This window comes from Aquarana catesbeiana, linkage group LG01 (genome assembly GCF_042186555.1).
Source record: "Aquarana catesbeiana isolate 2022-GZ linkage group LG01, ASM4218655v1, whole genome shotgun sequence".
NCBI lineage: Eukaryota > Metazoa > Chordata > Amphibia > Anura > Ranidae > Aquarana > Aquarana catesbeiana.
In genome coordinates this window covers 324,673,394-324,694,801 of record NC_133324.1, presented here as the reverse complement: position 1 = coordinate 324,694,801, position 21,408 = coordinate 324,673,394, and the positions used below count along the sequence as shown (strand labels likewise).

Below are 21,408 nucleotides of genomic sequence, written 5' to 3'. Positions count from 1 at the left end.
CAGGCTCAGGTAAGAGATGGGTGCCGCCATATTTATAATACATGTTTTTTTTTGTTTCTATCTTTTTAGGGGATCGTGATGTTGTAGATCCAGATCCTTTCACCAGTGAAAGTGCCCAGATCCTGATCGGGGAGATCATGGGGTGTAATAGGGACTTGGAAAACATTGTGAAAAGCATCAACGATGTTCAGCAAAAAATGAAGAACATCATTGATGTTTTAGGGAGAGTTTAAAACTCCTCAAAATGCCTTGCGTTTTTGTGGTGCCAAATTTATTTGTATTTTTTATGTCAATTTGTAGCAAAGCCAAATTTTGAAGAGGCACACAGTGTGTCAACATGTGCTATCTGCCATCACGGGAGATCAATGGATGCGTTTTGGGGGTGCAACCCCTTCCTCAATAAAAAAGTAGCTGTGAGGAAGGGGTTGCACCCCCAAAACACGTCCCTTGATCCCCTGTGATGGCAGCTAGCACATGTTGACATTCGTAAATTTGTGTGCATCTTCCAACTTTGGCTTTTCCTGGGGTGACTTCACCCCATCTGAATGCAATATCAAACACAGTTTTTAAATACTCATGTCTGATATTGCCTTCAAGTTCTACCAAATGTAAGCTTTGTAAGTTCTAAAATTGTGTATTTCTTGTTGGTTTTACACATGCCTGTTTTATCTTAAATGGACATTTCTACTTTTTCTAATGTGACCCCAAAAATTGTTAAACAACCTTTTGGAAATGCACATGTGATTGTGCTGGTATTAAAAAGATTCTTAATCAAGAATGTGTGGATTATTGTCTCAATGCTCCAACACTTTTGTGGTGCTCTAATTGGTGTTTTCTGTGACAATGGGGGTTATTTCCCAAGGGAAAATACACTTTGCACTACAAGTGCAGTTTCAGTGCAGTTTCAAGTGCATTTGTAGTGCAAAGTGCCTTTGCCTTTAGTAAATAACACCCAACAGTGCTTTGTAATGTTACACAATCACGCCATTTTCAGGACTCACCACATTTCTGTCAGGGTAAGCTACAAAAAACACAAGCAGTAAAAATGTCACCAAAGATTAGAGTTTTTTTTTTCTAAAGGTTTTACACATTGTCTGGCATATTGATAGCCCCCCTACCCGCAAAGAATTCAAGGTATCTTAGCCGGACATCACGGCACTCAGGGGGGGCAAGCCAGGACGGCCACTTTCAAGTGCCGTCAGGGTTGATTCATGTTGAATTCCAGCCTCAGGCCCAACTGAGCCAGCATAGTTGGCAGAATGTTGCCGTAAAAAGTTGTGTAGAACACAGCACGCCAGGATGATGTGATTCAGTTTGTACTCCGCCATATTTATGGGTGTAAGAAATAGGTGGGACCGGCTGGCCATGATTCCAAACGTGTTCTCCACCACTCTTCTGGCTCTGGCCAGCCGGTAATTAAAAACCCTCTGGTCCGGGGTGAGGGTCCTCATAGGGAATGGCCGCATAAGATGGTCTCCCAGCGCAAAAGCTTCATCCGCAACGAAGACGAATGGGAGTCCTTCCACATTGTCTTCTGGAGGTGGCAAGTCCAAGCTGCCATTCTGGGGACGCCTGTAGAACTCGGTCTGGGCGATGACTCCATCGGACATCCGGCCATTCTTCCCCACATCCACCGCCAACATCACAATACTATTGAACCCCTTATAATTATAATAGTACGACCCCGAGTAGGGTGGTGAGACAATGTGGACGTGTTTCCCATCAATTGCCCCTCCGCAGTTAGGAATGTCCCACCGCTGGGCAAAGTGGGAGGCCACAGTCTGCCATTCCTGTGGCGTGGAAGGAAACTGTGGAGTCAAAACCAAAAAAAAAAAATTAGTCTTTGTGCACATAAACAGGGAAAGCAGATTAGACACAAACATTGTTGGCCAACATCAAGATAACATTTATTAGAGGAAATTTTTAGAAACCAAAGTATAAGGTCCAACTATCAGATTCCCCCTCCCCCCTCTCATGGGCCATTTCTAAGTTATTTACTAAAGGCAAATTCACTTTGCACTACAAGTGCACTTGGAAGTGCGGTCGCTGTAGCTCTGAAGGGGACATGCAAGGTAAATAAAAAACAGCATTTTTGCTTGTACATGATTGGATAATAAAATGAGCTTCCCCTCATATCTACAGCAACTGCACTTCCAAGTGCACTTGTAGTGCAAAGTGGATTTGCATTTAGTAAATAAACCCCATAATGTAGAAAGGGTATGTCTAATTGGGCCTTGGTTCCTATACATTGGTTCAAAAGGCATCAAAGGGCATGAGTTAGCGTTCTAGTAGGGGAAGGGAAAGTAGAAAGTGGTGGAGTTTGGAATCCTATCATGGAGTAAGAGTTAGAAGTATAAGGACTAATGTGCAAAGACCACAACCTAAACTGTAAACATCCAACCTAAGACTACCACTATGATACCAGGTAAAGAGCTGCCAACATAGATGGGTCCACTCAGCACCCCCAAAAGGTAAGCAATAAGTTCACATAAGATATGTGGCGCTACTCTATCATCCAGTACCAAACCAACAATTCTGATCCAATCAGTAATCTCCTATACCAAATAAAGGGATAGGCAATGTGCCTAACGGTACCTCCAAAATAATAATTCCTAGCGAGAAAATGAAAAATCTAAACTGATATATGCCCCATGCTGAAGTCCAACAAATATCGTCAGTGCCAATAAATATATGTAAAATATGTGAGTGAACATAAACTAATAAAGTGCCTAGTGCAAAGTAGGATTCCTGATGTGTTAGCCACCACACATAAAAAAAGAGAGTGACACTATGTAAATATATAACATACGAAACTAGATGTGGCTAGAATTATAGCCACCCAAAATAACTGAGGTGCAAATAACAATTCCTGGTGCTAAAATAGTAAAAAATTACAAAAAATAAACAGCTCTTCTACGGTGTAGCAAATAATACCAATGTTCTAAATAACAAACTGACCCACTGTGCATGAGTATGTAATAAAAATAAAAACTGCAATCCAAGATGCGAGAAGGGACCCCGCATCAATAAGGTCCACAATAACTTAATCAAAAAACAAACAGTGATAATTGTGCAATCATACCATCATAAACGCATTAATACGCTATAAAAAAATCTATATAGACAGACACCAAACATCCATAGTACAGAGGTGTCGTCCCAAGATGAAAATAGTGCAATTCAGTTCGCAAAAATTATATAAAGCGTGCAACTGTGATAAGTAGTGTCCACACAAGCAGTCTTTAAATAAAGTGCAGATATATAGTAACTGGTGCTGTTCTTCTATTTAGATTCTGGTGCACACGCCAAGTGTTTCCCCCAGCCTCTCACCTCCAGCAGTGGCCCCCAGTGGGCCAAGTAGGGCAGATAGACAGTCTTGGAGTAGAGGGGATGGGTTTCCTGGAACGGTGTCTGTGGATCTGGCTCTCCGTCTCTCCTCCCGCCACTCACTCCAGCAGTGGCCCCCAGTGGGCCAAGTAGGGCAGATAGACAGTCTTGGAGTAGAGGGGATGGGTTTCCTGGAACGGTGTCTGTGGATCTGGCTCTCCGTCTCTCCTCCCGCCACTCACAGCAACCCCAGCAATGGTAGTTAGGAAAAAAGGAGAGGTCCCATAGTGTAGTAGTTTCGAGTAAATTTTATTAAGAAAAACGTAATACCTTACATTCAAATAGACAGCGAGCAGTGAATGTTGTATTGAGCTTCCGGGTTCGGCCGTCCCAGAGAAGCGTCGGCACCTGGCTCCTCCTACCCTGACGTGTTGCGTCACACCACGTGACTTTATCAAAGGGATCCCTGCACGATGCACCACACTCTGCACATGAACTGCCATTTAATACAATTGTATCTCCGAGTGTCCCTATTCCCCTGCAGTTTTAGGTAAGCGAGGGGATAGTGTGGCATACTTTAGCTGGCTTGTGTGCCCAAAAAAATGTGGAGAAGAGGAAATGTTTTGATGAAAGAACTCTTGTTGAATTAATGTAGCCAACACTTGGGGGACGTACAACAGTCTGAGCAGTATGTCATCTTGATATTCCACCTCCCAAATCAGGATAATCATAAGGTGCACTGCTCAAATCCTTTCAAACTTGTTGCAGGAGTGGTATGAAGTTAAGCGCATAGATTCTGAACAGGTCCTGTGGGATATATGTCCCCAAATATTTACTTGAATGGGGGCCCCATTGCAATGGAAAGCTAGCTCCAACCTTCCCCTCTGGTATTGAAATATTCAGGGCATCAGACTTTTGAAAGTTAATCCTAAAATTGGACAGGGAGCTTATAGTAGGATAGTGGAAGGCCATCTTGCCCAGGGACTTTTTTTAGGCTTCATATTAGCCATGGCCCAGGGAAAGTCCTCGCGGCGATAGGGATTTCCATGGATGTGCAGTCTTTGCAGGACAGTTTGGTTTATGTAGCCAAAGCTAAAGTAGGTCGGTACGCAATCCAGTCTCCCCAAGTTAGAAATCTGTGGGTTCTTGTGCCACAGAAAGATATTATATATGTCTTGTGGAAGATGATAGAAATCACCAAAGAATGATATTTGGGGGATGCAAGTAGAGGCTACCCATTTATTGAAGGTCTATGCTAGCAGTTTATCACATTTGTTGCCTGATTCATAAAATGTGTGTCTACATTTGGCTAAGGGGCCTTTACTTTACCCAGGAGAAACTCCTTAAAATAATCCCTTGCTGGTTTTATCTAAAATTCAGGATCCCTATCCTGGGACTTGTTTGTGTAAAAGCTGAGCTTGCTTAAAAGTGCAGTTTTTTTGCCATGTTTAGGTAGGATCCCTCTAACAATGGAATATGCACAGTATATAAATCACCAGAACTCGTCTCTGGCCCAGAATTAGTCTAGAAATACATATGCAATTGGGAGACAAGGTCCTGGAAGATATTGAAGTCTCGAAAAAGGCTTTAATTAAAGCTACATTGCTTAGCTTGGCATGTGGATATTTCAGAGATGTATAGCTTAAGCATTTATTATTTTCTCTTAACCCATTACAACATGCATGTAACCTAACTATTCCACTAGTTTCACCATAATTACTTTACATACATCTTTTTTTTTTTTTTTTCTACGTGTTGATTTATTTTTCTCTCCGTTGACTCATTCAGTCACAGTCAAGTCCCCATGGTCCTGGCATAAATCACTATCAAGCCAGTACATGCTGCGTTGTACATTTTGACCCCCTCCTCCACCTTGCTCCTACTTAATAAATGTTTATGGTTATTAACAAATGCTATAAAACTGATAGCACATTAACTGAAACCAAGTGTAAGGTTCTTTGTAAAACAGGCACGTGAGGAGCCTATCGTTTATTTCATACTGTACACACACATATAAATGCAGACAGCAACATATTAAGGGCCAGGAAAAAGAAAAAAAAAAAAAAAAAAAACAACAAGCCTTACACATTGCTGTATATAAAATGTTAAATTGTATCAAACACTTACGGTAAATTTCCTTTTCTGGTGCCAAACCATGGCAGAATACTAGTAATAGCGGTCTGCCTCTTGACCACTCCCTCAGGACCAGTGAATAGCAGCATAAAAAAAGGAGTAGTTAGCCGCCCTCCCATTCTTTGTAACAAGCTACATACTGTAACGCACAGGGTGGGACTGTATACGGCCATGGTTTGGTGTCAGGAAAGGAAAGTTACGGTAAGTGTTTTATATAAATACAATTATTTGATACATGGCAGCATACAAGTGATAAATAACTAGCTGACAGGGTGGGTGCTACTTGCTAAACCAATCTACTAATTAGGATAAGACTGAAGGACTTAGTCTTATGAATAGTCCTTCCTACAAAGTCCACTGATGACAAGTCACCTGGGTCTACTCCATAAAGTTTGAGTAGGTATGCTGGGGCGTGATACCTCTCTACAGATGGTTACCATAGATCAGGGATCCTCAAACTACGGCCCTCCAGCTGTTGCGGAACTATGCGTCCCATGAGGCATTGTAAAACTCTGACATTCACAGACATGACTAGGCATGATGGGAATTGTAGTTTCTGAACAACTGGAGGGACATAGTTTGAAGACCCCTGCCATAGATGCTCTCGAATGGGCTGCCTATGAGGCTGCAACCGCCTTGGTAGAGTGCGCCCCTGCCACTGACAGAGGCTTGCGACCCCTCGCCCTATATGCACAACCAAGCCCGCTAGAGTCCAGGCAGTAACCTCTTTTCCTTGATGATTTCCAGCTGGAATTACAAAAGGCTTATTAGATGACCTGAAAGAAAGAATTGTGGAAAGGTACTTCTGAAACTGTCCAGTTCGTGTGACTTTCCTGTGTGATGTTCTGGAAAGATAGGCAATGCCCAGATGTCTGTTAAATAGAGGGCTGTTGCTACCTTTGATACTAGATTATCTACAAGACACAAACTGAACACTGCTCTGTTGGAGCAAACGGTTGAACTGACATGAGATCCAGCAACACCAGCAACCAGCGTGACGTTAGCTTGTGACGAAACACATTGGGAGGAGTGGCATTCTGACGTCATCCCATTGTGATCCCGAGAGGACGGGTGTTCGCTAGCCGGCCAGCTTTTTAATACTTGATGCTACTTTTTATGCTTCCTATGCAACCTTTAATCTTAATAAATCCTATGTGTTTTGATTTACACTATGCTGAGCTTTTTTCCTTTTTGGGTAAACCTGCCTGGCTCATGTTTATGACCACTGGATAATCGAGTTGCCCAGGTTCATTGGTGGGTGTCCTGCCCAGTATTTACAAGGAATTCCTTTGTGAGCTGATATCCCATCATCCCCTGGATAAAGGCCCTGGCTGGGTTAATAGCCGCAAGCACAATTAGCTTGCTTTCCGGTAAGCACGCACTTTGCTTGGTGTTTGGGAACTGTTTCAATGTTTGTACAATCCAGATATGCACATTCATTTGTGTTAGCTGACTTTTTTATGTACAATTTATATTTGAGTTCATAAGGAATTGTGGTTTATTTTTGTCAATCAATATTTATATATTCATGTCACTTTCTAGCGCAGCTCCTTTCTCTATTTACCAATAGATCTCACTGGGAAAGACTCCTTTTGTTGGTGACCGAATCCTCACAACTGCCTTTAAAAGTCATGCAGACTGAAGGATTCTTGGCCCATTTAAATTCGTTATTGCCGATATAGCCAATACTTGCAAGCTCAATGAGGATAGGCTAAGGCTCATGTCCAATCCAGCCTAGAGGATGTATAGAACAGCTATCACTGGAGGGGCAGTAGGATAAATGTCTCGCCCTACCGAGAAAACGCAAACATGTTCCAGACTTAGGCATAGATGTTGTACGTAGAGTGCCTCAAAAAAGTAGAGATCGCTATGGAGCAAGAAGAGTTCCCCAGCCTCCCCTTTTAGTGCCCCTGCTTGCAGCCCCAGTCTGCGTGTGTGTGGAGGGGAAATGTCTTTTGTATCCTAAAGTGAATGTCCAGGGAAAACCAAGGTCTTTGTGGCCAATATGGAGGATTGGCTATGACAACCATGTTCTCCCTTGACAGCCTCAAGAGAAATCTCATTATGAGAGATGTTAAGGGAAAAATATATAGGCTAGTTTGCAGCCCCAAGAAGAGACCAGAGTGTGCCTTGGGTGCAGAAACAAGGTCAGACATAACCAAAGTTTGTGATTTACTGTGGGAAGCAAAGAGCTCTGTCTGTGGTAGGCCCCACCTGTGGACCAGCTCGGAGAAGACCTGGGATGTAGAACCCACTTGTGCTCTGGGAAGCTTGCACGATAGTAGGTCTGCCTGGTGATCTTCCATCCCAGACGTTATGGGTTTCACCTCTCTCAATAGCATATTGCTGCAAGTTCCTCGGAGGTGAATATAGGCAACTGCTGCCCTGTTGCTCAACTGCAAGGAGACCGGTCTTCCCTCGATTCTGTGTAGCAAGGCCAAAGTGCTAAAAAGGCTGTTTGAACTTCCAGCACATTTGAGACTCCCCTTCTTGGCTGGGAATCTCCATTTGCCCTGATTCGTAATAATGATCCAGTCTAATAGTTCTAAAAGGCCATGACTTCCTCGAGGTCTTTCCATCACCCTGGACTGCTACTCTTACTGACTGACAAGGTTATTAACTGTGCTAGATCCTGTTTCATCCCTTGTGTGAAGAATCCTAGTTGAAACTTGCGCAGGTGCCCAATGCGCCCAAGGAATCATCGGTATGCATGACGACATTGTGCCCATAAGACTGAGGCACGGAGAAGCCATCAAACAAGCGGAGGTAGCTGTCCTGAGACTTCTCTTCCTGACTGTCACTGCAGCTGTTTTGCTAATGGAAGCAAAACAGAGGAACTAGCATAGCACCCCCAGGTACAGCAACTGTTGGGTTGGAGAAAGTTGGCTTCTATTTACCTTTCTTTTTATTTGGCAGTTGAGTTGATAACCCAGCCATCTCTCTGCAGGGTATATATATATTATATTATATTATATAATATATATATGGACCTCTTGGTGCGACAGCAATTGTTCCAGTCCTCTGGCTAGAAGAAAAATGACGTCCAAGTAGTGGTGTACCCAGAGACCCTGTTCTCTGAGCGGAGCTGACATGCCACTGAGACCCTTGCAAACATTCTCAGAGATATTTATAGGCCAAAAGTTAGGCTGTTAAAGTGGAGATGCGTCTAATTGATCGCCAAATGTACTTATTTTTGGAAAGAAAAGGAAAAGAAAAAAATTGGGATGTGAGGATAAGACATCCTGATGATCCAGCCGTCTGGTTGTACTGTTTGAATGGACTCCATCTTAAATATCTCTAAGAGAGCCAAAAAGGTTCAACCTCTTCCCATTTGCAACTGGACGCTAGCCACCTTCCCCTACAAACAGGTTTGAGTAGAAAACCTGCAATCTTTCTTGTGAATGGGACGATGAGCCCCTGAGTCTAAAGTGTCTAAGTATTGGAGCAGCCCACCTGGTTTTGCGATGGATTTGGCAGCTCCGTGGGAGAGAAATGGTCAGGAGGAGGAGCAGTGAGAAATCTCCCAAAGTGACCACGAGTGCCTGATACCTTTCTCCAGGGATCTGCACAACATGCTGTCCAGAAACCCGTGAAGCGCGCCCTCTGACTCTTACCTTAAGAGTCTGGGCATGCGCTCGTCAAAAGGGCTTAGTGGATACCTACGGTATACCCAAGGATTTTCACTTAGGGCCTTGTGAAAGGTTGTCTGAGTTCCCTTTCATCCTCTACCTGGGACCCTGCCCTGACAGCTAGCCCTAGGCTCCCTGGGCCTAGAGGAGTGGAACCTGCCGGAAGAAATATTTTCTTTCTCTTTTTGCTTCCAGTCTTATGGGAGTAGATCAAACTTACCTCCTATCATTTCCGATATGGCTGTTTCCAGTTTCCTACCAAACAGAGATCTTCTGCCATAAAGTGACTTACACCAATCTTGTTTTTAGGAAGCAAGACACAGCCCAGGGTCTCAACCATAGAGCCCCGCTAGCTGTGACTGAGTATAGTATTGCCTTGGCCAGGCACCTGGTTGAGACTATTGCTGCTTCTGCAATAAAGTTCACACATTCATTTTGGCTTGGGTTCAAATGATAACAGCTTTATGGATTTCCTCTCCAACTGCTGTCACTATCTCCCGGAACCAGAAACCCAAAGCACTAGTCACCGAGGTTGTCTTGTTACTAGGCTACAGTCGCATTTACTGTGGGCATGGATTAAAGTGATGCTATATCTGGTCTCTGCCCAGGATAAAACTTGCATAGACAATCAAAGGAGAAACTCTCTCTACAGACTTTGCCAACCCTCTGATTAAATTTCTTCCATAAACGGAGAAGGGATTGTCGTTTTGAAGAAAGGTTAAATATGACTGTCTTTTTACCCATGTAATGGCGTGCATGGATACACTGTTCCACAAAAGAAAAAAGTGGAACCAAGCAGCTCCGGGTCTTCCTCTGATGAAGAGGAGCTACTATTATCTGCAGGTTGCCCACTCGCCAGGGTAGCAGAACTGAGTGGTTGAGCGCCACATGCCAAAGTGCCAGGTTGCTTTTCTAGTGGCTAGAGTAGCAACTAGGAGGGGGCTGCCTGGCCGGGATAATTGAAGTGAGTTCAAAATAAAATAAAATAAATTAAATCTCACATCATAACTAATAAAGACCTTTGGCGTTACCTGTTAACCGCAAACTCCTCCGGGTAGTCTTTACTTACCAGCCTATTGGGTACAGGCGCTGTGCCACAGGCCCTGCAGGACTCTTTGCTGGGGCGCTGGCATTGCTCTGGGGAAGAGATGATAAGACGTCTTCCTTGGAGCTTTTTCCCTTGAGTGGGTGCGGCGTCTAAGATAACACTTTTCCGAAGACCTTCCGCCATTCCCTGGCTCTAGATCTTTGAGAGCATGGCTGAAAAAACCTCAAAGCAATCCGCATACTTCTTTCATTTAACCACTTTTAGCCCCAGAAGGATTTACCTTCTTAATGACCAGGCCATTTTTTTGCGATACGGCACTGTGTGACTTTAACTGACAATTGCTCAGTTGTGCGACGTTGTACCCAAACAAAATTGGTCCTTTTTTTCCCCCACAAATAGAGATTTCTTTTGGCGGTATTTGATCACCTCTGCGGTTTTTATTTTTTGCGCTATAAACAAAAACAGACCGACATTTTGAAAAAAAAAAAAACAAAAAACAATATTCTTTACTTTTTGTTATAATACATATCCAATAAAAAAACATTAAAAAAAAAACTAATTTCTTCTTCAGTTTAGGCCAATATGTATTCTTCTACATAGTTTTGGTAAAAAAAAAAAAAATTAAAAATCGCAATAAGCATATATTGATTGGTTTGCGCAAAAGTTATAGCGGCTACAAAATAGGGGATAGATATATGTAATTTTTATTATTTTTTTTACTAGTAATGGCGGTGAGCAGTGATTTTTCGCGTGGCTGCGACATTGCTGCAGACAGATCGGACACTTTTGACACTTTTTAGGGACCAGTGATCAGAGCTAAAAAATATCCACTGATCACTGTATAAATTACACTGGCAGGGAAGGGGTTATCACTAGGGGGTGATTAAGGAGTTCAGTGTGTCCTTGGGAGGTGTTTCTAACTGTGGGGGGAGTGGACTGAGTGGAGGAGGCAAGAGATCGCTGTTCCTGATCACTAGGAACAGACGATCTCAATGTACTCTGCTGACAGAACGGGAATCTGCTTTGTTTATGGCAGATCCCTGTTCTGACTGAGGAGCGATCGAGCGAGCCTGCAGTGTCTCGTGCACGAAACGACGTATGGGTACGTCTTTTCGTGCAATACAGCTGCCTTGCCACCGTTTGTACGGAATGGGCGGTCCTTAAGTGGTTAAAACCAAAATAAATATACTATATATAAAAACGAAAATAATATCACATACACACACAGGACTGCATCCCTCATTGCTGGCAAGAGGGAGCTTTTGCCCATAAGCAAGATGGCAGTCGGAACACTCAATGGCCAGCACAGCCTAATGATGTCATCAAGGACGCCCTGGCAAAAGAAAAACAGCACTGGGCGGCCATTCTTTCCCTACAGGGAGGCCTGGGATGCCCCAGGCAGCCCAGTCTAGATCCTCACATGAGCAAACAAGAGGGGAACAGAACACTAATAAAAACAGAGACATGGGAGGCACTTAAAAGAGACAGGCCAAGGTAAGCGAGAACACTTATGAGGAGACAAAAAATAGTAAAAGGGATAGGCAGCTCTGTATGGTGCAAAAAAAAGGAAAAGGAATGAACTATCTGCCCCAAGCCTCAGCCCACAGAAGGGGCTCCCAGGCTATTTAACTACTCCTTTTTTTATGCCATTTACTCTCATGAGGGAGTGGTCAAGAGGCAAAGCTCTATCACTAGTATGCTGCCATGTTGGCATCAGGAAAATGACTATAAAAACATTCAGTTGTAGAATACCTGCTGGTCTTTTGAGCTTACAATCAAATTGCTAATTCTAAAGCTGGCCATAGAGTGAGCGAATTTCTTTCCTGCAACCACAAGTTGCTTGACTCCCCCATAAACACAGACAGTGCTGAAAGGGGAATCCCTCCTGTCGAGCAATTGTATTCTTCTGGTGGGAGAACACAAGTGATTATTGCTAGTAGCTACCGATAATCTCATGTAAAATCCGGTAGGCTGGTTGCTCCCAAGTAGATTGATCGATTTGGGTACATTCAGCCTGTTCATACATAGTTCAAATCTCGGCCAGTCCCTGCTGAGCCGGCCAAGATTCAAACAGTCTACTGCTGGCCTAAGGGTCCTGTAGTTCAGTGGTTCTCAACCTTGTCCTTAAGTACCCACAACAAGCCATGTTTGCAGGTTTTCCTTCATCTTGCACAGGTGCTTTAAATCAGAGCCAATGGCTTGGTATTTTGGACAGCTATTTTATCTAAGAGAAATTCCCAAAACATGGCCTGCTGGGGGTACTTGAGGACAGGGTTGAGAACCACTGCTGTAGTCTACAATGCTAAAAGTCATCTGTTAGAGATGGAAGTTGTACATTCATTCAGGTCAATCTCACCTCTTATATCTAAACTTGTAATTTAGGTGTACTGGATCTTTAAACAAAGCCTATATTATGAGTTGTTGGTTAAATAAACATACAAAATGTGAAAATTTAAAGCAATTTATTGCAGAATAATTACATATTATAGTACAATCTTGTTGTGGAGGAATATATTTATGTTCACGTGTTGATTCAGAAACCAATTTGTTTTTCACATAAACAGCACTTTAGATAGCTTACCGGTTGAGTCGTTTCATGAATGCTCGCTTCAAATCTCCAATATCTTATGCCTAAAGCCTCGTGTGGTCTTAGTTACACACACTTTTTCTACATGCACCCATTTCTATTTATCAGTTAATGAAATCAAACAGATTTTTTTTTTTTTTTTTTTTTATTAAAACCAACACTTTGTTTTAACAAAACAATACTGAAAACACTCCCAACACAGTCCAATAACCTTAAGACTGGAAGGAAGACATAGGATATACCGTATATAAAATATACATATAAAAATACTGCAGTCTTATTTTTAAAATCCATCAGCGCAAACTGAATTAGGTCAGTACAGTTTTCAAGGCAGCATCCTCTCTTCAAACAACTCCCTCCTTTCTCTCCTCAGTCCCCCACCTCACTTGCAATGTCACAGATTTAGAAAATGCTTCTCATGCCAAGTGTGTAAAAGCTAGAGATGAAGCCGTATAAACAGGAGTTTGCAAATAAAAAGAATCAATAGTTATAGCCAGGACACAATGAAAGGTAACAGGTAGTGAAGGTCAGCTTCATCTTACATCTGATCACTTGGTCCAGGAGCTAGGAACAGGTAAAGCTAAATATAAGAATACATCAACAGTTACTGTAAACTTAAAATACAAATTATGCATTACAAAAAAAAATAATAGTGTGCATCAAAACCAAGAATGTTTCCATGTCCTAGATAGTCAAACTAGGAACTGTTGACTGGTGTGGAGACCAACATAATAGTGGACATGATATTTACATGAGAACTATACTATTAATTTAGTTTCAGGTAAAGAAAAAAAAAAAATAAGTAAGGCACCTGGTATGTGCAGTTATGCCCCCTGTGAAAATCCACCTCCTCCTCTCAATGTCAGTTGGGAGCCCACCCATATGGCAATCCGGTAAACCATTACTCCTGGGAAGAAGCAGAAGATGTCTGTGCAATCAAAGGAGGTTATTCATGGTCAAATGTTCAAAGAGCACTACCCAATCACCACAGAAAACTAAATTAAAGTGGGTCAACCATAATCACATTTACATCCACGTTTAACTACAGTCTTTAACAAAATTCCACATAATATTATGTTGAAAATAACATTACCTTTTGATTGTCTATAAATTAAATAAGTAAAAATAAGACCATGTAATATCAAGAATCTCAAACCCGATCCTGATATTTATCATAGGACATAAAAAGTCTAAAATTGCAGTTCTCTTATTAGTAAGTTCCCAGTTTCCTGTGCGATTCTCAAGTGATCCGGGTGCAGTGAGATCTCAGCCCATTCATTTGAATGGGCAGAAATCCTGCTGGACTGCACCAAATGCAGTGCATGCACTGCTTTATAAAACGCACAGGATTCAGATTGCACGGTACTACTGTACCATATAATCTGGTGCAGGCAATGCACTGCATTTGTGACCTGCATTTGGGGTGTCATTAAGTTAACACTGACACCCGCTGCAGATCGTAACTGCAATGCGTTTTGAACGCGGTGCAAGAAACATGCACAGAACGTGAGTTTCTGGTGTGAACTGGCCCTTGAACTTTGTGTCAGGGCTGGCATCCCTTTCTTCTAAAATTGCCTTATGTAGTGTGAATACAGCGTACAGATTGTGGGGTGTGGAGAGATCCTAAAAAACCCTCCAAAAAAACAACTTCGGGCCCTATCACATGCACAGATGCGATCGGACTCTTTAGTCCACTTTTTGGAGCACCGGGTGTCAACGGACACATGTCCGTTGACATCTGCCGACATCTGACTCTGTCCACTAAAAACAGACGTCTGGCGGATCAGATCAGATGGCAGTTGGGTGTGAATGGACAGGTGGTCCATTTACGTCTGACCACCCATAGAGCAGAGCAGGCTGTGTCTGCTCTGCATAAGTGGAGTGGAGCGGACACAGACCAGTCATCCACCTGCTCAGCAGGGATCAGCGGACAGATGCCCCGCTGAGCAGGCAGACTGCAACGGAGCCTGCCCCATGTGTAAGGGGCTTTACACATCTACTAACGGAGGAATCCTCATGATTTCATTTTGAAGAACATTGTCTGAACCCCAGAATTATTAAGACCTTTGGTGCAGATAATCCATCAAAAGGTAATATTTTCTGTTATAGTAACAGAAAAAGTATTCAGAAGGTTAAAATGTGTAAACAAAGTATAGGTTACATAACTTCTTCCAGCAGATGCAGGCTTATTGTAACTTATTAATAATTGCAACTAATTACCATTTGACAGCTACCAAAATGCCACTGGTACCAACACTTATTTAGTGATGACAACTTCCATAACACTGTCAGGTGTTCGGCACTACAGATATACTAAAAGAAGGGTAGTATGGTTGAGTCCTCGAAGAGCCACATAGATCCTCTGTGTGTGTGTTGTAAAAAGGCGATTACAAAAAACAGCAAAAAATTGTTGATAGCTGTTTTGATGTCCAGGTGTCTTGCTGTCTCAGCCAAGTTTTGCAAAGGATTATATGTAATGGCACTTTCTAAAATCATCCTCTTGATGTACAAAAAAAAAAAAAAAAAAAAAACCTTTATAAACCTTATAGCTTTGCAGGTGCCATAAAAATGTCTTTCATCTATACATCTCCCATCACACAAACCAGATATTACAAGTAAAAACATTGTAGTTATCAGATCACGCTGTACCTCTGAGAGATAAGTTTATATATGGCAAAAGGAACACAGCACAGGTTTGAATAAAGATGATTAAAAAAAAAAAAGTTCAACCATATTCATAGCTGTCCCTTGTCACAGTTGCTTGCATTGATGTGTCCGCTTTGTGTTTGTGACCCTCGCTTGATGTCCATGGAGAGTTTGGGATGCCTACAAGTGACAGGTAATGGATTACAGTTCTTCAAAGAAAGCCACTCTGCACTGTGTGCTCTGCAATGTGAGCTGTAGGGAAAGAAACAGTGGTAAAAGATAAGAAAAATGGCTAGTTTTTTTTCAGAATTCTAACATCAAGTGCTAAAACAAAAATATTCAGGATACACAGGATTCACAGCCATTTTACTTGGTCAGTATGTACAGTATATGAAGTGTGAAGGCCATCAATCCTAATAACTCCTAGAAAATATGCTGCTATTAAAGGCACTTTCCAGGCTAAAAATATAATTGGGTGTGGAGTTTTTCCTGACCCTTCGATTGAAGAGCAGAGCAATAAATGACTTTTGGGTTAAAGAGACCGTCAACAAATTAAATGGGTGCAGGTAAAAGCACAGAAAAATCAACTATTTTAAAGGCATATTGTTATTGTTTTCTTTTATGGTAATTATGTTTTTAGTTGCAATGTGTCTGAGAACTTGCTAGAAAAACGGACTAGTCATTCAGTTAGCAAAAAGCCCTATTTACATGTGATAGCCCTCACATCTTCTGGGAGCGTCTAATTACAGTCTGTACTGGCTTAAAGTGTTACAAAAACCCACAAGAGTAAAAATAGTCTGTATATGCAGTAAAGCATGCTGGTTATACTCACTGTGGTACCTAAGGGGTTAATCCTCTGCATTGTTTGATCCTGTCTTCTCTGATCCTCCCCTTCATTTACTGTCCCCAATCTATCTGCTGATAGCACAGAGCCCTAGGAGGCACTGTGCACATGCTCAGTTTGGTGTGTACTGCTAGAGAGTTTTTGTTTTGTTTTTTTGGTTTTTTGGGGGGGGTGCATGGAATCAGCACAGGGCAAATAAGCACTGTCCAGGCAGAGGATCAGGGGTCCTGCAGCCTCATAGGACAGTCAGAGGAGAATGAAAACTTCTCCAACAAGCTTTAACCAGACATTGATAGAAGTCACAAGACTGCTATATATTGCTGATGAAAAAAGGTATTTAGCAGTTTACAGTATCTCACGAAAGGGAGTACTACCCTCACATTTTTGTAAATATTTTATTATCTCTTTTCATGTGACAACACTGAAGAAATTACACTTTGCTACAAATGTAAAGTAGTGAGTGTACAGCTTGTATAACAGTGTAAATTTGCTGGCCCCTCAAAATAACGCAACACACAGACATTAATGTCTAAACCACTGGCAACAAAAGTGAGTACACCCCTAAGTGAAAATGTCTAAATTGTGCCCAATTAGCGATTTCCCCTCCCTGGTGCCATGTGACTCATTAGTGTTACAAGGTCTCAGGTGTGAATGGGGAGCAGGTGTGTTAAATTTGGTGTTATCGCTCTCACATACTGGTCACTGGAAGTTCAACATGGCACCTCATGGCAAAGAACTCTGAGGCTCTTATTAAAAAAAAAAAAAAAAAAAAAAAAAAGAATTGTTGCTCTACATAAGGATGGCCTAGGCTATAAGAAGATTGCCAAGACCCCGAAACTGAGCTGCAGCATGGTGGCCAAGACCATGCAGCGGTTTAACAGGACAGGTTCCACTCTAAACAGGCCTCGCCATGGTCGACCAAAGAAGTTGAGTGTATATGCTCAGCGTCATATCCAGAGGTTGTCTTTGGGAAAAAGACGTATGAGTGCTGCCAGCACTGCTGCAAAAGTTGAAGAGGTGGAGTGTCAGCCTGTCAGTGCTCAGACCATGCGCCGCACACTGCATCAAACTGGTCTGCATGGCTGTCGTCCCAGATGGAAGCCTTTTCTAAAGATGATGCACAAAAAAGCCTGCAAACAGTTTGATGAAGACAAGCAGACTAAGGACATGGATTACTGGAACCCTGTCCTATGGTCTGATGAGACCAAGATAAACTTAATTGGTTCAGATGGTGTCAAGCATGTATGGCGGCAACCAGGTGAGTACAAAGACAAGCGTGTCTTGCCTACAGTCAAGCATGGTGGTGGGAGTGTCATGGTCTGGGGCTGCATGAGTGCTGCCAGCACTGGGGAGCTACAGTTCATTGAGGGAACCATGAATGCCAACATGTACTGTGACATACTGAAGCAGAGCATGATCCCCTCCCTTTGGAGACTAGGCCACAGGGCAGTATTCCAACGTAGCGACCCCAAACACCTCCAAGACAACCACTGCCTTTCTAAAGAATCTGAGGGTAAAGGTGATGGACTGGCCAAGCATGTCTCCAGACCTAAACCCTATTGAGCATCTGTGGGGCATCCTCAAAGGGAAGGTGGAGGAGTGCAAGGTCTATAACAGCCACCAGCTCCGTGATGTTGTCATGGAGGAGTGGAAGAGGACTTCAGTGGCAACCTGTGAAGCTCTGGTGAACTACATGCCCAAGAGGGTTAAAGTGGATGTAAACCCAATGTCATCCTTTATAAACTACTGCCATAGGGGTTATCTATAAGGTTATACATGCCTCCTGCATGTATCTTTACCTGTCAAATGTCTCCCCTCTGTCTGTTATGAGAGCTGAAAAACTGCAGATTCTGTGGGTGGGTCTGTTGTCTGGAGCTTGGTGGGTGTCAGTAGACTCCCCGCCCACCTCTACACGCCCCTTGTCAATATGTGTATTTCTAACACTGAACTTCTGCTATGATCTCTAACATCCAGTGAAAAGACAGGAAAGTAACCACATGACTTCAGCATGCCAAATCATGGTGAGGTGTGGAACAGCCAATCCTTGCAGAGCTGCTGAAGAAAGGAGTGGGGGAGGGAATGTAAAAATACTGCATGTCTCTTAGGCTGAAGCACGAGATGCAAATCACTTGTCACTCACAGCAAGGGGGAGTATTTGACAAAGTTTTTCTCATTTTGTCAAGAATTGTCTCACTGAACAATAAAAGACGATTGCTCAGAGATGGGTTAACTCTGTGTGGCAAGACTGGGCTCAAATGATAGGAAATCTTATACTCTACAGTATGATAAAAAAAAATAAGTAAATAAATTTCGGGTTTACATCCACTTTAAGGCAGTGCTGGAAAATAATGGTGGCCACACAAAATATTGATACTTTGGGCCCAATTTGGACATTTTCACTTAGGGGTGTACTCACTTTTATTGCCAGCAGTTTAGACATTAATGGCTGTGTGTGGAGTTTTTTTTTTCAGGAAACAGCAAATTTACACTGTTATACAAGCTGTACATTCCCTACTTTACATAGTAGCAAGTCATTTCTTCAATGCTGTCATATGAAAAGATATAAAATATTTACAAAAATGTGAGGGGTGTACTCACTTTTGTGAGATACTGTAGATTTACTAAAATAATTGCGTTTCCATGTTCTGTGTACTGTGGGAGACCAGATAGTGAATGCAGGGTTCTGTGTTTAGTAACACTAACTCCTCTGCCCCTCCCTGCATAAATATTTTATGTAGCTCCTGGGTCAGAAGTGGAGGACTACCACAGCGTCACTTGATTGACAGCTCTGAGTCTGCTCAGGATGCGGACATCAAATCTAAGATGGCAGCACCCAGCTGTAGTCTCTGGGCTTTTGGATGTCTATACATAGGAAGCTTTTACAATACACATGTACATAACCAACATAAAATGTTAAAGGCACATACAGTATAATCTTATGGAAAGGTTTTTGTTGCAGTGAATGATCTAGCGACAGAGTATCTTTAAGCACCAATTACATCTTTACCCTTTACCGTGTGTTTCATGCATAGGAAGCCACATGAAAAATACAACATGCTATTGTTAGTACTACCGTAAACATGGTTGCGTTTTCAGCACTGGCCTAAAGAAATGTGACTTGGTAATAATGCATTTTACTTATGTCAAATGAAAGATGTCCTACAAGAGAACCTTTCTTCAAACCAGGAACATATTGGAAAAGGTTATAGTGTGAATGGTCCCACAAGAAAACCTGCCTGGTAAAATCTGAAAAATAAATGATGCTCACAGGGTATAGCAATGTCTGAAAGGTCAGACAATAATGCCAGATTTCACCTTCCAGGGCTGCTGGAGGCAAAGAAAATAAAACTAAAGTCTGGGCTGCCAACCCTGGAGAAACTAAGCACTAAGCATATGGGCGATTACATAGGAGTAACAAAGGGCTGACATTTTATTTAGTTATAAATTATCATAACTGCAAAAAGAAAAAAAAAAAAACGTTCAATCATGGTACCACCTTTCACTGAAGAGACATAGTGAAAGAATGTTGATGACAACTGTGCGAAGTCTGATTTCTGAGGCAGCAGGATCATGTATCTCTATAGATCTATGCAAGCCTTTTCTAGCCTTATCCCACTGGACTGGATCATGCTGGTACTAGTCTAATGGCTCTTACCATAGCTATACTAAAGTGCTTCTTAACATTAGTGTTAATTGTCCAAACAGCCGAATAGCTATAAGAAGCTTTAGTTATTTACACATTTCTCTCTAATGTGGGTGAGTTTAGTTAGTTCTGAGAAATACCTCTAACACATTCATTGTCTGCAAAAATTGGTTAACTGGTTAATTACAACGAACTTTAGGAGCTCATTTGCACTATGGCATTGCAGGAATGTCCAATGTACCAGTGACACTGCACCAGCACATTTAACACACCCTAATGCAGCATGTGAATGAGCCCTAGAGAACCATGCATGTTTGCGGTGTGTTGTGTTAAGGCAGCCCATTGAAATAGAAGGGCTGCCAAGGCACCAAAAGGTCCTGAAAATCAGATGCGTCCCAAAACCTGTAACAAAAACGCACTACGCGCTGTGATGGGCTGCACGGCATGTGTGTTGCCTTAGTGCATTGGGATGGCACCACAACCCATGTAACCTTGCATCACGTTACCACAACACATAGATGTCAATAGGCCCCAAATACAGCTGCAGGCAAAGAAAATTACATAAGCACTTTGCACAGACTATACAAATACAGTTGTGTGAAAGCATTTGCCCCTTTCTCATTTTTTATGCATATTTTTCACACTTAAATGACTCAGATCATCAAACAAAGTTTATTACACAAAGATAACCAGAGTAAATACAAAATGCAGTTTTTAAATGATGGTTTCATTTATTAAGGCAAAAAAGCTGTCCAAACCTGCCTGGCTTTATGTGGAAAAGTAATTGCCACTAAACCCATTAACTGGTTGTGCCACCCTTGGCGGCAACAGCTGCAATCAAGCACTTGCTATAACTGCTGTGGAGCAATTTTGGCCCACTCTTCTTTGCAGAATTGTTTTAATTCAGCCACATTGGAGGGTTTTCCAACATGAACAGCCTGTGTAAGGTCATGATACAGCATCTCAATTGGATTTAAATCTGGGCTTTGACTAGGCCACTCCAAAACCAAAATTTTGCTTTGTTTGAATCATTTGGAGATGGACTTGCTGATCTGTTTTGGATCATTGTCCTGCTGCATAACCCAAGTGCACTTGAGCTTGAGGTCACAAACTAATGGCCAGACATTCTCCTTTAGGATTTTCTGGTACAGCTCAGAATTCATAGTTCCATCAATTATGGTAAGTTGTCCAGGCCCTGAAGCTGCAAAGAAGCCCCAGATCATCACGCTACCACCACCATTTCTGACTGTTGTGGTATGATGTTCTTGTTATGAAATGCTGTATTAGTTTTATGCCAGATGTAACGGGACGCACACCTTCCAAAAAGTACAATTTTTGTCTCATCAGTCCACAAAATATTTGCCTAAAGATCTTGGGGATAATATCAAGATGTTTTTTGGTAAATGTGAGATGAGTCTTTGTGTTCTTTTTGGTCAGCAGTGGCTTTGGCCTGCTGACCAAAAAAATGCCATTTTTGCCCAGTCTCTTTCTTATTGTTGAATCATAAACACTGATCTTACCTGAGGCAAGCGAGGCCTGCAGTTCTTTAGA

The 21,408-nt window shown here is 42.2% G+C and overlaps 1 protein-coding gene across 2 annotated transcripts in view; it reads right to left on the bottom strand.

The window, feature by feature from the left end:
- Positions 1 to 12,582: 12,582 nt before the first annotated feature.
- NF2 (NF2, moesin-ezrin-radixin like (MERLIN) tumor suppressor) overlaps positions 12,583 to 21,408 on the bottom strand; it is a 156,404-nt gene continuing 147,578 nt past the window's right edge. For both annotated transcript variants that reach the window (XM_073630703.1, XM_073630693.1), the window contains one exon: positions 12,583 to 15,622. Coding sequence is in view for 1 of the 2 variants with exons in the window: in XM_073630693.1 (XP_073486794.1) it covers positions 15,572 to 15,622 (51 nt within the window). In the remaining variant the exon portion in view is untranslated. The remainder of the gene's footprint in view (positions 15,623 to 21,408) is intronic.